This window comes from Diabrotica virgifera, chromosome 2 (assembly GCF_917563875.1).
Source record: "Diabrotica virgifera virgifera chromosome 2, PGI_DIABVI_V3a".
Classification (NCBI taxonomy): Eukaryota; Metazoa; Arthropoda; class Insecta; order Coleoptera; family Chrysomelidae; genus Diabrotica; species Diabrotica virgifera.
The window spans coordinates 155,462,193-155,477,418 of NC_065444.1; the positions used below are offsets into that span (position 1 = coordinate 155,462,193).

General features: G+C 31.0%; 1 protein-coding gene across 1 annotated transcript; it reads right to left on the reverse strand.

Annotated features, from left to right (window-relative positions):
• Positions 1–10,519: 10,519 nt before the first annotated feature.
• Positions 10,520–14,917, reverse strand: LOC114330450 (toll-like receptor 7). Its single transcript, XM_028279794.2, has one exon. It carries the CDS (start codon positions 14,678–14,680, stop codon positions 10,751–10,753), a length of 3,930 nt encoding a protein of 1,309 aa, XP_028135595.1. The 5' UTR covers positions 14,681–14,917; the 3' UTR covers positions 10,520–10,750.
• Positions 14,918–15,226: the final 309 nt, after the last annotated feature.

Below are 15,226 nucleotides of genomic sequence, written 5' to 3' on the forward strand. Positions count from 1 at the left end.
CAGCGTATATGACTACAAAAATTTAAGATCTGATATCTTACGATTGAATTTTAGGTTATATATCATTCAGAACTTTTTCTATAATAAAATAGTTTCCCATAGTGCCTATTCAAGTCTACAACATAGCAAAATCTTTTTATTTTAAGTTTTATGAAAAAAAGTTAGTTTTTGTAAAAAGTGTGAATTGTAGATACTCTTACATAAAATTTATATTTTTTGACAAACTGCGCTGGTATATGCCTGAAAAACTTAATATCTGACGGTTGTATTCTAGATTTTAGATCATTGAGAACTTTTTATAAAGAATAACTTTTTTTTTATAAAACTAAAAATTAAAATGTTTTCCATATTATGGTGCACACTTAATTTATTGGACACTAAAAAAACTTTTTTATTTTACGAACAATGTTATTCTTTATCAAAACTTCTGAATAATCTGAAACCTAGTGTTCAAACATCAGATTTTAAATTTTGTGGTCATATACGCTGTTTGTAAAAAATAAGTGAATATTATATTCATATTTTTTGACAAACCTCGTATATTAATGTAAATTTAAAAAAATACTTTTTACATGGCGTAAAAGATGTAAATGTGTGTTATAATAATTTGATTTAGAACAGTGTAGTAATTCTGACGTTTTCATTATCGGTGTTAGTCAATAAAATAATACACACACCCCAACTTATATAGAATCACCATGTATTTCAAAGAAATATTTATTTCTCTTGAAAAAACTTGTTATTGTTGCAAAGACATTGTTATTGAAAAAAAACAAATCGATCAGACAATCAGATAGTACAGCTTGGTACGGTATAGGTTATTTCTTGAGTTGCAAGTTGAACGAAAATAAATAAACTAACTTTTGCGTCCATAAACGAAAATATGCCCCATGTGGGGTTATAGAACTAACAACGGGGAAAGATTATTGGTCTTGTGAAGCAAGTACTGTTCTCAAAGGGACATAGCTGCAGAGCTAGGCGTAACTTAGGGCGTTCTGTCCAAAACCTATGCTAGGGAACAGGAACTAGGAAAGTTCAATAATAAAACAAAGGAAAGTCGCCAAAAAGTAGGAAAGGCTCCCCCCAATCGTTTAATTGTCAAATCACCTAGAAGACACCCAACCATTTCTCACCTGCAGCTCAAAAGGCAGCTTTTGGAAGATACAGGTGTAACTCTTTCAACTGAAACGAGAAGAAGAAGAGTTCGTGCTAAGAAGTATATAGCAGGAGACAGTTATGGGTTACTGAGTTATTAAAGCAGCACAAGATTGATCGCCTAAATTGGTGTCTTCATCACCAAAAATGGAACATTGGGAATTGACAAAATGTGCTATTTTCAGAAAATGTCAGGATTTGTGTAAAATCAGATGACCGACGAAATCGTGTACATAGAGGCCGAGGAAGACAAGCAAGAACGAAAACTGTCAGATCTGTTCACAAATATACAAGTGGAAGTGTAATGTTCTGAAGAGGAACTGTGATCCGTAAAAAAACTCCTTTTATTTTCATCCAATCAACTTTAACTGCTCACAGGTATGTTGATAACCTGTAGTTAGGCTCTGGAGAGGTGCAACAGGAGAAAATTTAATTTTCATGCATGATAATAGACCTCCACATACCATTAGAGTGAGTAGACATCATTGAAGCAGAAGGTATCACTTGTTTGGAGTGGCCTGCTTGCTCACCCGAGCTTAACCCTACAGAGTATTTGTGCGATATGCTTAAAATAAAAATAAGAGCTCGCCAGGATAATCCACAAAACACTGCATGGCTAGTACAAGCTGGTCTTGAAGAATGGAGCAACCTACCACAACAAAATGTTGATAATTTGATTAAGAGGGTGCCCAAGCAAACTGAAGCTTGCATAACGAATAGAGGTGATAACACTGACTATTAAAAAAACCAAAAAAATAAATAAAAACAATTTAAACATCATTCGTTTTACATTGAATTTTTGCTTTGACTTTAAAACAACTAGCTTCAATTTGTTTTTTAAATACTTTATTGTTTTATTTAATTGTTATGTATTTGTTATTAAATTGCTTTAGAATAAATATTGTTTCACTTCATGCGTTCGTTTTTTTAAATTTACACAAAATAATAAGAAATATCAGATGATTCCATATAAGTTTGTGTGCTATTTAAATGTACATATTCGTTTTTTTTTCGAATCCTGAGAAAACTAATGTAATAGTGGAGTCACTGAAGGTGGATATGAGCTATTACCTCCGATTTCGTTGAACCTTCATCGATTTGCATGAAAATTGGTGAGTGGTTAGAGGATATCTCAAGGAACAAAGGTGACATGGTGCCAACTTGCGCTTTTACCCTGGGGGTGGATGCCACCCCTTCTCGGGGGTGAAAATTATTTTATTAAAATTAACCCCATAACTCGATAGAGGGACTTTGAAGCAAAATTTCTTATATAACGCTATTAAAATAAATCAAAATTTTTGAGTTATTAAAGATCAAATATTTTAATTTTTCTTTAGAAAAATGCATGTTTTTAACCAATTTTTCATCAATAACTCAAAAAGTGTAAGTTTTTACAAAAAAGTTATTATTATCAAAATTGAAGCTAATAAAAATTAAATAAACCCCTTGCTAGAAAAACCTTTTAATATTAACTAAAAGTGAGTTATAGGTAAATAAATGTATATTATTTTGGGCGAGTAAAAAATTCTAAGTATTCAAGCTGAAATAACGGGAAATTCATGCATTTTATAACATAAACTTATTAAACATTTGTCAAAGTACTTAAAAATATCTATCAAATGAGCCCCCAAACATGTTGATAGCGTTAAAATTTATGCTCCAAAATTTTTTCAAAATTTATCTTTTAAAAATTTTTCCAAAAAATGTTTTTTTTATAACTTTGTTCGTGTTCACGATATCAGGTTCATCTAAAAATTTTGAAAGTTAATTCCAAGTGCTATTTAAGCACGTTGATCTTGATCTGTTAAACCCCTTACTATTTTAAAAATAAATGGTTAAATGACCCCGGTTGCATGGTTCCCACAGCAAAATTTAAGATTTAAACGTTTCTATCTCGGTTATTTTTTACCCTATAGAAATAGAAAAACAGTTTAAATATTTGGCACAGAAAAAAAACTAAAATTTGGTTGTAAATAATTTTTTACGTATATTGAGTATTTTTGGAGTTATTATCAAAAGAATATGAGAATTACAATAATTTTAATAATTATGATTTTTTAAATTATATCTTTTTTTCAAAAATATGCATTCTAAACCGGTCAAAATTATTGAAAACATTACTTATGCTAATATAAAGAAGGTTTTCTAAGGATTACTATAAATTTTAATTTTTGTGAAAATGGCGTATGTTTTATTTTTCACTTTTTCCTAAAAAATTCGAAACGGTTCTTATTTTCATTATAACTTGCTTAATTTTGACGCTATTACCTTGGTCTGAAGCTCATTTGATAGGTATTCTGAAGTACATACTTTGACAAATGTTTAGCAGGAATATTTTATACATTGCATCGTTTTTTCGTTATTTAAGCTTGAATACTTAGATTTGAGTACTCGTCGAAAAAAATACACATTCAATTGCCAATAACTCACTTTGATTGAACTAACATTCGTTTAGTTCTTTATGTGAGGAATGTATTCAATTTTTTATTATCTTCAATTTCAGTACTAATAACTTTTTTGTAAAAGCTTATAGTTTTTGATTTATACGTGAAAAACCGATTTAATACATGCATTTTTTTACGAAAAAATAAAATCTTTGGTCTTTAATAACTCAAAAAGTGTTGATTTATTTTAATAACTTTATATAACAAATTTTGCTTATAATTTGTCCCTCTATCGACTTATGGTATTATTTTTAACAAAATAGTTTTCACCCCCGAGAAGGGGTGGCATCCACCCCCAGGGTAAAAGCGCAAGTTGGCATCATATCACCTTTGTTCCTTGAGGTATCCTCTAATTACTCACCAATTTTCATGAAAATCTATGGAGATTAAACGAAATTGGAGGTGAAAACCTTTAGTGACTGCACTATATATATTTTTCAAAAATTTAAACGCAGAATGAAAGACTATATTGTCACCGAGGGCCGAAAGTCCTTTAAAATAAACAAAAAGTTTCTGTTGAATAAAACATTTGAAATTAAAAATCATTCTTTTCTTTTATTTTCACTTCTGTAACTTATAAAAATAAACATTATCGAAGTTTTCAGGGACTTTCGTCATCGGGAATCTTGTAATCTTTTATTCTGCGATTAAACTGTTCACAAATATTTATTAGTTTTCTCATGATTCGAAAAAAAATGAATGTATTTAAATAACATTGGACTAAAATTTTGCGCGTACCCCCTTAATAATATAATACTATTGCATTAAACCAACAAAAATCTAGTGAATTGTTGTGAGCTACCTATTAAATATTCTTTAAATATTCTGAATAGCTGAAAAAAATCTTATACTGGTTTTTAAAGATTCTAAAAGATGTATGGGAGATAGCTGATGAAAAAGTCTTGCAAACATACAGCCGATTTTGCTTTATTTTTTTTTTCTAATTATAAAAAGTGAAATAATCATTCCTTGTCTATAAAATGTTTTTTATACATTTTAGAAAAATATGGTTCAAATAAAATTTATAGATCTCGAAAAGTTCTTTAATTTGTGAGTTTCTAAATTAAAATATGTAAGTACATACAAAATTGATCGAGATAAAAAAACCTTTATTTTCCAGTAATTTCGAAATTTTAATTGTTGTTTGCATAAAGACATGTAAAATAACTACTTAAAATTATGGCAATTAATGAATTATGCTAAAACTCATCTAGATCGACCAAATAATTAGTAAGTTAGTAAATTTGTTAATCTCGGAGAGCAATTATTAAACAAATGTACAACTTAAACAGCGAGGCTATTTTTACAAGTAATATAGAAAACATCAAAGTTATTTTAATATTTATAAGCTATAAAGTCAGCCATATTTCAAAAGATATTTTGAATAACAATTTTGATAAAATTTTTTTAATATATCTTAAAATTGTAGCCTCAAAGAATCAATTAATTGCGATCTGCTAAATACATTTGTGTCTAAAAGTTTTAGAGCCACTGTTTATGCAAGTACAGCTGTTTAAATAATCGCTCTCCGGGATATAGGCTATTGAGTATGTACTATAGAAAGGAACTACAACGTTAACGGGGATTTATTATTTCATATGGTCAATGAACCTCTATATATGAAAACACCGCGGAGTGCTACCATTTAAAGGGGTGCGTTTTTGAGAAATGGGTGAATTAGTCCCTGGGCACAGGTTACATTAGGGTGAGTTCTATGCACTTTTGGTACAAAGACGCCTGCATAAAAATTGTTCCTGGTTAAATTCCCTATCTAAGTATAACTCTTTAAAGTCAAAAATATTTTTTTTTACAAAATTATATTCATAAGAAAAAGCACAAAGAAACCCAGAAGAAAGATGTTTTGTTTTTTGTCCCATAACTTTTGTCCATGAGGATATAGGTATAGACATTGCTTCACAGAAAAAAAACGTACATATTTTCTCTTTAAAATGGTGTTTAGTTTAGGAAATTAGGATTTACAGTTTTCGAAATATGATTTTTCAAAATTCGCCACTCACAGCAATTTTGGTCATTTTCCTTGTTATTTCACAAATATTGTTCTGTAACTTTTTTCTACGGAACTTTAGGCATATGCAATGGTACATGTAAGAGGAATAGAAATCAATTACCTTTAAAATTTTCTACCGTATAATGTTGTACGACTTCTTTTAAAGAGGTTATCTTTATAAAGATTTTATACTTTTATCGAGTTTTTATATTTTTTACGATTATTTGTTAAATTTCCCTTTATATTTTTTTTTCTACATTTAGGTATATATTATATAATAAAAAAGAAGGCTTATTCTGTTTACTTTAAAATGGTGTATTATAAAAAATTCTGGGATTATTTTTGAATAAGATATGCTTTTTCAAAATGTAATATGTACTTGGAACGATTTTTGATTTTAGGATTATTTTTTAAATTTCTCATTATAACTTTCTTATGTGATTGTGTGTTATGACAAACTTATTTTTTTATAGGTAATACTTTGGATCCACTTGACTCGGCAGGTCAAACTTCAAAATATGGATTAATTCCAATATTTACTGTCAAAGCTCCTGCACCACAAGGTTTTTCTTGAAAAAATAACATGTAAATGTACCAAAACTGCGGTTGTAGGAAGATAGGAATTAGTTGATTAATATTCTGCAACGGGTGCATATGCAATATGTGCATGGGTACTAATTGTGGGAACGTTAAAATAACTGAGGTGTCAAAGGAAGATATTGAAGCTAATGCTAACGAAGAGATAGACTTTGATTTTGAAAGTTTTTTAAATGTCAACGTTTAAATAATTTTAACTAAAGTGATGTTTTCTAAGACTAATGTTTATGTAATTTTTGTAAAAGAAATAATTTTAAATAATACAGGTAAAAAATATCAAAGAATCACTCGGTTTCCATTATTTATATATAGATGATACACCATTTTAAAGAACAGAAAGTAAGCACTCTTTATTGAGCAATATATAGTATATTCATGTAAAAGAAAAAAAAAGTTATAATGAGAAATTTAAAAAATAATCCTAAAATCAAAAATCGTTGCAAGTACTTATTACATTTTGAAAAATAATATCATATTCAAAAATAATCCTAGAACTTTTTGTAATACTTACACCATTTTAAAGTAAACAAAATAAGCTTTTTTATTATATAATATAATATTTAGGTATATATTATTATGTAGAAGAAAAAAGTTATAATGAGAAATTTCAAAATAATCGTAAAAAGTATAAAAAAATATAATATATAATATAATATTATATTATATATACTATATATAATATATTATATAATAATATTGTTTTATTTTTATATTATATTATTAAAAATCGTTAAAAGTATAAAACTTTGAAAAACCATAATCTCTTTAAAAGAAAGTCGTACAACGTTATAGAGTAGACCATTTTAAAGGTAATTGATTTTTATTCCTATTATGTGTACCATTGGATATACCTAAAGTTACGTAGAAAAAAGTTACAGAACAATATTTGCGAAATAACAAGTAAAATTGCCCAAAATTGCTGTGAGTGGCGAAATTTGAAAAATCATATTTCGAAAACTATAAATCCTAATTACCACTACTAAACAACATTTTAAAGAAGAAATATGTAGGTTTTTTTTCTGTAAAGCAATGTCTATACCTATATCCTCGTGGACAAAAGTTATGGTGCCAAAAACAAAATTTATTTCTTTTGGGTTTCTTTGTGCTTTTTCTTTTGAATAGATTTTTGTAAAAAAAAGTATCATTGACTTTAAAAAGTGATATTTAGATAGTAAATTTAACCAGGAACAATTTTTATGTAGATATGTTTGTACCAAAAGTGCATAGAACTCACCCTAATGTAACCTGTGGCCAGGGACTAATTCACCATTTCTCAAAAACGCACCCCTTTAAATGGTAGTACTCCGCTGTTTTTTATATAGATGTCCACTGACCATATGAAATAATAAAACTCCGTTAACGTTGTAGTTCCTTTTAGCTATCTTATTGTGAATATAATCAATAGCCTAATAAACAAATTGAATAACATACAAACTATTTGATTGATCTAGATGAGATGTAGCACACTTCAACAACTCATTAACTGCCATAATTTCAAGTAGTTATATACATCATATTATTACATGTTATTAAAAAAGATATCAATATTTATAAAAGTTTTTTGCAATTATCTCGGTCAATTGTTTATGTACTTTAATTTAAAATCTCCTGTATTTAAAAACTTTTTTAAGATCTACATCTACAACTTATATTCCAACTATTTTTTTCTACAATCTATAAGAAGAAACGCTTTATGGCAAAAAATATTTTTTCATTTTATGGTTGTTTAAAAAAAACACAGCAACATTAGCTACATATCTTCAAGTATTAATTTGTCATCAGCTATAAAATAGTATATCTTTAAAAAATCTGTATAAAATTTTTACATGAATTCGATGATTTTTCACAGATAGACTGGGGTCTAATTTTTAAACCACAAGATGGAAAGTTTATAAAAAGATGAATATTAAGAATGTCATATGTCACAACACAATATGAATATTTTAAAAATAGAACTCACCAATGGTTTAAATTGTTCTAAAAATATATAAGCTAATGGGGGGTAAAACACTTATTACAGCAGAATGCATATTTGCTAATATATTTTAATATTATGTAATATTTTATTGTAAAAAGGTTAGAATTAAAAGTAGTCGGTTTAATGATAATAGCAAGAAATACAGGGTGTAACGAAAATACAGGTCATAAATTTAATCACATATTCTGGGACCAAAAATAGTTTGATTGAACCTAACTTACCTTAGTACAAATGTGAATATAAAAAAAGTTACAACCCTTTGAAGTTACAAAATGAAAATCGATTTTTTCAAATATATCGAAAACTATTAAAGATTTTTTATTGAAAATGAACATATGGCATTTTTATGACAGTAGCACCTTAAGAAAAAATTATAGTGAAATTTGATCACCCTATAAAAATTTTATGGGGGTTTAGTTCCTTTAAACCCCCCCAAACTTTTGTGTACGTTCCAAATAAATTGTTATTGTAGTACCGTTACTTAAACACAATATTTTTAAAACTTTTTTGGCTCTTAGTACTTTTTCGAAAATCCATTTTCAGTTTTTATGGAGATATTTTAAATATTTGTCAACTCCACCACATATTTGTATATGGTTAAGTACGATTATGGTGACTTGGTAAAAAATATGAAAATTTATGTATGATTTACATTTTTAGGTATAATTTTGAACCGTATTAAAAAAGAAGCCATATCTCGATAAAAGTTGCCTTCTTGAAAAAATACAAAGAGGCAAAAAAGTTTTAAAAACATTTTGTTTAACTAATGGTATTGCAGTAATAGTTTAATTGGAGCGTACACAAACATTTGGGGGGTTTAAAGGAACAAAACCCACATAAAATTTTTATGTAAACATATTAAAAAAGAAGCCGCAACTCGAGAAAAACTGCCTTATCGAAAAAATACTGAGAGCCAAAAAAGTTTTAAAAATATTGAATTTAACTGATGGTACCACAATAATAATTTAATTTGAACGTACAGAAAAGTTTGGGGGGGTTTAAGGGAACAAAATCCCCATAAAATTTTTATGGGGAGCACAAAATTAACTATAATTTTTCTTTAAGATGCTCCTGCCGTAAGAATGCCACACATCTATTTTCAATAAAAAATCTCTAATAGTTTTCGATATATTCGAAAAAATCGATTTTCATTTTGTAACTTCAAAGGGCTATAACTTTTTTTATGTGCATATTTGTACTAAGGTAAGTTAGGTTCATTCGAACTATTTTTGGTCCCAGAATGTGATTCAATTTATGACCTGTATTTTTGTTACACCCTGTATAATAGAAAAGGAAAAAAAGCAAGCTGTGAAACTGTAAATCAATCAACATGACGTCAATAAAATCATATGTATCCTATCCAAATGCAACATACCTTTATCTGGATAAAAAAATGTAAAAACTGTAATTTTTAGAACTAATTTTAAGAGAAAAATAATGTCTGGAACAGGTAAACAATTTACTAGAATATAAAGAAAACCTTAAAGTGTCACAATTAAAACAAACAACTGACACACCAGTAAAAAAATCAAACTAAGACACACCTTTCTGATTACTCAAAACGAATTTAAGTAAAATAAATTTTATATAAAATCGACAAAAACCCTAAATGCTATGATCAAATATGTAACAGAATCACACAAAGGAAGAAATGTATCGAAAACTGAACCCTAAGTCAATATTAAAAAATACTAAACTGAAATTGTTAAACAAAAGCAATGAAATAAAAATTTAACTATTTATCAGGAATCTATTAATTTCAAGAAGAAAGAATACATGATTTAACAAAAATTAGTAATTGAGGTTTGACCAAAAAATTGCTCTCAAAAAAAGAAATTGAATCCATTTTTTAATTTAGGTTATTGTGCAATTGGAAATGATTCTATGAAAAATATAAAATGTTAGCAAAGTGGATAAATGGAAAATAAATTTTCGAAATAGAAACATAATCGAAAAAATAAATGTTTGATATAAAACTTTTTCAATTAAAAATTTGCATTCATGTTTCAAAATACCAAAAATACACATAAAGATAAAAAACCATTTCTATCTATGTATTTATAAATTAGGTCATGTAGTGTTTAATAACAAATATATTAACGGAAAGATATAATTGGTAATCATGTTAAAATAATAGAAAGCTGTAGTTAAATTAAAAGATATTTTTTTTGAATAAATATTAACGTGCTTAAATAATTTATTAATACTAGAATTACAAGCACACAACTTTATGTAGTTATAAATGTGAAAGATTAAAATATTGACAGTAAAATAGTAGACTTGTGTATTTTTATGCTGAAAAGAGATGAAAAAAGGAAAATAATTATATGACTGAAGTTAGTATTTGACATCGTATTTATTATATAATTCGTTTTGCAAGTCGTAAAAAATATACACAGAATAATACAAAAAATCAATAAAAACAAAATAAATATATCTATATACATTAATGTACAAAAAATAATATACATACAAATGAATCAATAATTACACAATTTGACCGTTTAAAATAGTAAGTCTTTGAGTAGTAATGTTTATTATATATACCTAGTCAGTCATATAGAGTTATCACACAAGATAGGCCTGGCCTCCATTGTTCATCCCCGTCTGCATCATCACATGTTGGGGCCTCCATGGGGGGCCCCGTCGACCTGAACCCCCTCGTTCAAGGGTGCTGTAATCGGAATCAATACTTGAATAAATATGATCCGATATGGGCCTGGGCTCTTGGGCTCTCCGCATCGGTCTAGGAGATGGAGTTGCCGTCGTTGCCGATGAGTAGTTGGCATCATCGGGCTCCTGGGGCACTGCAGAAGAGTAGGATGGCGGTAACATCTGCATTCCAGGACTTGGAGGACCCTGCGTTCTGATTTTTTCAGGGTAGGTGTGATGGGTATGATGTGTGCCATTTGCTACCACTCTGGAGTCGATGGTGTAGTTATTTATATTTCTTCTATAGTTTGCATTAATTTTTCCTCTAGGTTCAACCGAAGGCATGGCATACCTCAGCTTTTCCCAGAATCGCTTTTCACCCCATCTAACTCTTTCTGCAGTTTTTAAGTAGAGTCGCAGCTCTGGATCGAGCTCGGCTTCTGGAAGAGGTCCTTCTTCTAATATCACTAGTTTAAACACTCGTCTTTTGAGAGCTTCGTGCAGGGCTTGTCGAAGTTCGAAACGGGACCACTCAGTCTGTAGGAAATTTCTTGTTAAAACTACTATCACTCTTCGACTTGCTTCTGCAGCCTCTAAAACCGCGGGAGCAGCATGTTGTATATACGCGGTGTGCGGTAAGTCTCTATAATGTAAACATAGTTGAAATTTGGGCTCTAATTCCGCCGCTAGAGCTTGCACGACCCACTCTTCGTCTTTGGGACTATAACACACGAAACCGTCGTAGAGTTTGTCTCTATCTTCGAACTGTTTAGCGGCAGTATCTCGAAAACTGCATAGTCTCACTCCGTATCTGGAATATAACCACACGCGAACAGGATCTCTAAATACGAACCAGAGCACTAGTACGAGTAGCAAAAGAATCACGATACATAGGCTTACTACAACCATCGGCCAATAGTCTGATACTAACATACTGTCTATTACAGAGCTTCCTGCGTAAAAATCACTACATGCGGTACTATTAAAGTCTAGTTCGCGTCGTTGAGGAGGTTTTGAGTCCGGGTTATAACACATCATGTCCGCACTGTCCACTATTTTGGCTGCATTGTCTGCCACCCACGCGGTAAGTCCTTGCAAAAATTTGCAGCGGCAAGACCATTGGTTATTACCCAACATAATAATCGATAACCGAGTGTTCACTGAAAGTTGCCATACCGGAAAAGTCACTAATCTGTTACCGTCTAACCGAAGAGTTTCTAACGAAATTAAAGGCTCCAGAGTATTGTTACCGATCACTGAAATTAGATTATTATGAAGATACAGTTCTTTTAAATTAGATAATTGTTCGAATTCATAGCCTTTCAACTCACCGATTTTATTTTCTTCTAGATGTAGAATTTGAAGAGATTGAAGACCGTTGAAAGTACTATTTTGTATCGTTTCCACCGCACTATTATTCACATAAAGTACTCTCATATTTTTTCTTCCGATAAAAACATGGTTTTGAAGCTCTTTGATATAATTTCCGTCCAAGTAAAGTTCAGTGACGTCCATCGGAATTTTTTGCGGAACTTCATCGGCATTTTGACCGGAGCAATCAACTACGTTATTATTCCACGTCTGATCGTGGTAACAAGTACAATTATTAGGACAAGTCATTTCACAATCACATGCATCAAAATCACAGCAATGGCAAAGAGCAAAACAATGTGTTTCGTAGTTACAAAGAAAGTCACTTTGTTTTGCCTGATTTAATGGCATATGTGTCATACCTCTAGAATGTGTCATTTTGCATACAATGTTGTCCATGTCCATTACACGAGGATACTGCCTGGATGCTGACATGTTGTTGATAAGCTGTAGCCACTCCATAGTACAGTCACAATGAAAGGTATTGCCACCAAGATATATTTCTGGTAAGGAACGGTTCGAATGAACTGGAGCGATTCTCAGAGAATTTAAATCTAAATTTGTCATGTCGTTAGCATACATATCGACACGAGCTAAGTTTGATTTATCGAGGAAAGTATTTGGTTGCACCGATTTGATAAAATTGTTATTAATAAATAAAAGTTCTATACTATTAGGAATAGACATAGGAGAAATTTCGGTAATACGATTATGACTAGCATCTAAAGTTTTGACTCTGATTTCGTCTTGAATCTTGTAATAATTAGCGAGATGTTCAATAAAATTACCGTGAATGTCCAGCCACTTCAGATTACTTGGTATAAACGCGTAGTCGAACCACACTAGATGATTTTCAGATAAGTTTAACCACAACAAACTGGCTAAAGTAGCAAACACTCCGTTAATGTCCGTTAAAAAGTTCTCGTCCAACCGAATCGCTTCGATTTGTGTATTTCGTTCAAAAGTTCCTCTTTCAATGTTTTGAATTTTATTTTTCGCGAGGTTAAGCACTTGTAAGTTCGGCAAGTCCCAAAACATTCCCTTTGTCAAGTTTCCAACGTTATTATCGATCAACCTAAGCCCCGTCAATTGATTTAAATTTTTAAACGAGCCGTTTCTAAAATCCGATATTTGATTTTCGCCTAAGTCTAAAGTTTTAAGGAACGACAGTTCTTGAATGGCATCCGGCACTTCCGAGAGAGCGTTCGAACTCAGATCGAGTTCTTTAAGAGCGGAACAGTTCAGAAAAGCACTTGAATGTATGCTCACGATCAGATTATTATTAAGAGTCAGTTTACTGAGAACAAAAAGCCCGTTAAACAATTGCACTCCGATAGTATTTAATCTATTTTCAGCGAGATTTAACGTGTGTAAATTGTACAGCGGTAAAAAAGCGTTGTCTTCTATGAACCCGATCGAATTGTTGCGCAAATCCAATATTTGCAGAAAATAAAGATCTTTGAAAGTTCGGCCATCTATGCGGGTGAGAGCATTATGGGATAAATTTAAGATGATGAGACGAATCAGTCCTGTAAAGGTTCCCGCATCTATGTGATTACTGGTCAATTGATTGCCCGACAAATTTAACACCAATAATTGTTCCAAACGATGAAAAATACCTTTGGCTAGTGAATACAATGAGTTGTTCTGAATGTGGATTTCTTTTAATTCTGGAGTTCCAGCAAACAAACCTTCTGGCAATGTTCCTATTTTGTTGTTGTTCAAATTTAATATTTTCAAAGAAACTAATCCAGCTAAAGTTTCTCCCGATAATTCTGTTATGTTATTATTTTGTAAGAACAAGTGTTGTAGTCTTCTCAGTCGCGAAAAACCCGCTTCTTCATTTAAAATTTTTAAATCGTTAAAAGATAAATCTAAATTTTGCAACTCACTGTTACTGCAATCAGGAACATTTAAACCAATTCTCTCAGGATTCTTGATTCGATTTCTTGTCAAGTTCAAAGTTTGAAGGTTTGTTAAAGAACAAAAAACACCATCTGGTAATGCCCGAATGTTGTTGTCGGCCAAATCTATCACTTGCAGCTCTTTAAGACCTTCCAAACTGTACGTAGTTAATTCCAGAATTTTCGTAGGTCCCCAATCTGCATTGAAAGTGTTGATCGATAGTTTTTTCACGTTATAAAGTCCGTCAAACGAATTTGGTGGAATAGTAAGGACTTTGCAATTGTTGATACGTAACTCTTCAAGTTCATGAAGTCTGTGTAGTCCCGACGTAGGCAGAAAACTTTCAAAGAACAAAACATCGCTGCAGATAATTTTAAGTCGAGAAGTGACTTCCGTCGGTAAAGCAGTTACATTGGCACTTTCTTCAAGAACTCGAACTTTACAAGTGACTGATAATTTCGAAGAAGAAGTATCAGTGTTGTCCGGTAACCAAGAGCACTGTTCTGGACCATCGAAACGAGTAGCCACCCCGTACACCACAAGAAGTAGCACTTTTAACAGTTGGTACATTGTTTTAAAAGTTTTTGAATCACACTCCCAAATTCATTTCAGGGTTGTTTTAAGCACATCGGACTTGTACACGTACACTCGCGTAATTTCACTCCGGAGACAATTTAACATTTTTCGGACTTAGAATATTTTTTGCATAGCGCGCGCGGATATTGTAAATAAGTACGTTCGGAGCGACGAAGTAGCGTGAGTTCACTCCGAAGCACTTGAAGTTCTACTGAACGCTCCCGAGCTCTTACTGCGGTATATACCAACCGAAGACTGTGAGAACCTCGCGCTTGCGTCGCCTATTTCGCTCTTCGGCCGCTGTGTGCAGGGGCGCCACGTACCGGTAAACATTTTTGGGACTTAAAATTATTGCTGGATCTTTGTTATTTTCACTTACCTGACTTACTTGCACTTTCAGATTCAGGAGATATAAAAGGATGGGGGCAAATTAGTTCTAGATTCTTAATGTGGAGATAACATCAGCGGGAAAGCGAGTTTTTAGGGAATAAATTGGGTGTTAGAGGATTTTATAATATCATAAAGTTGAAATGTCGCTCG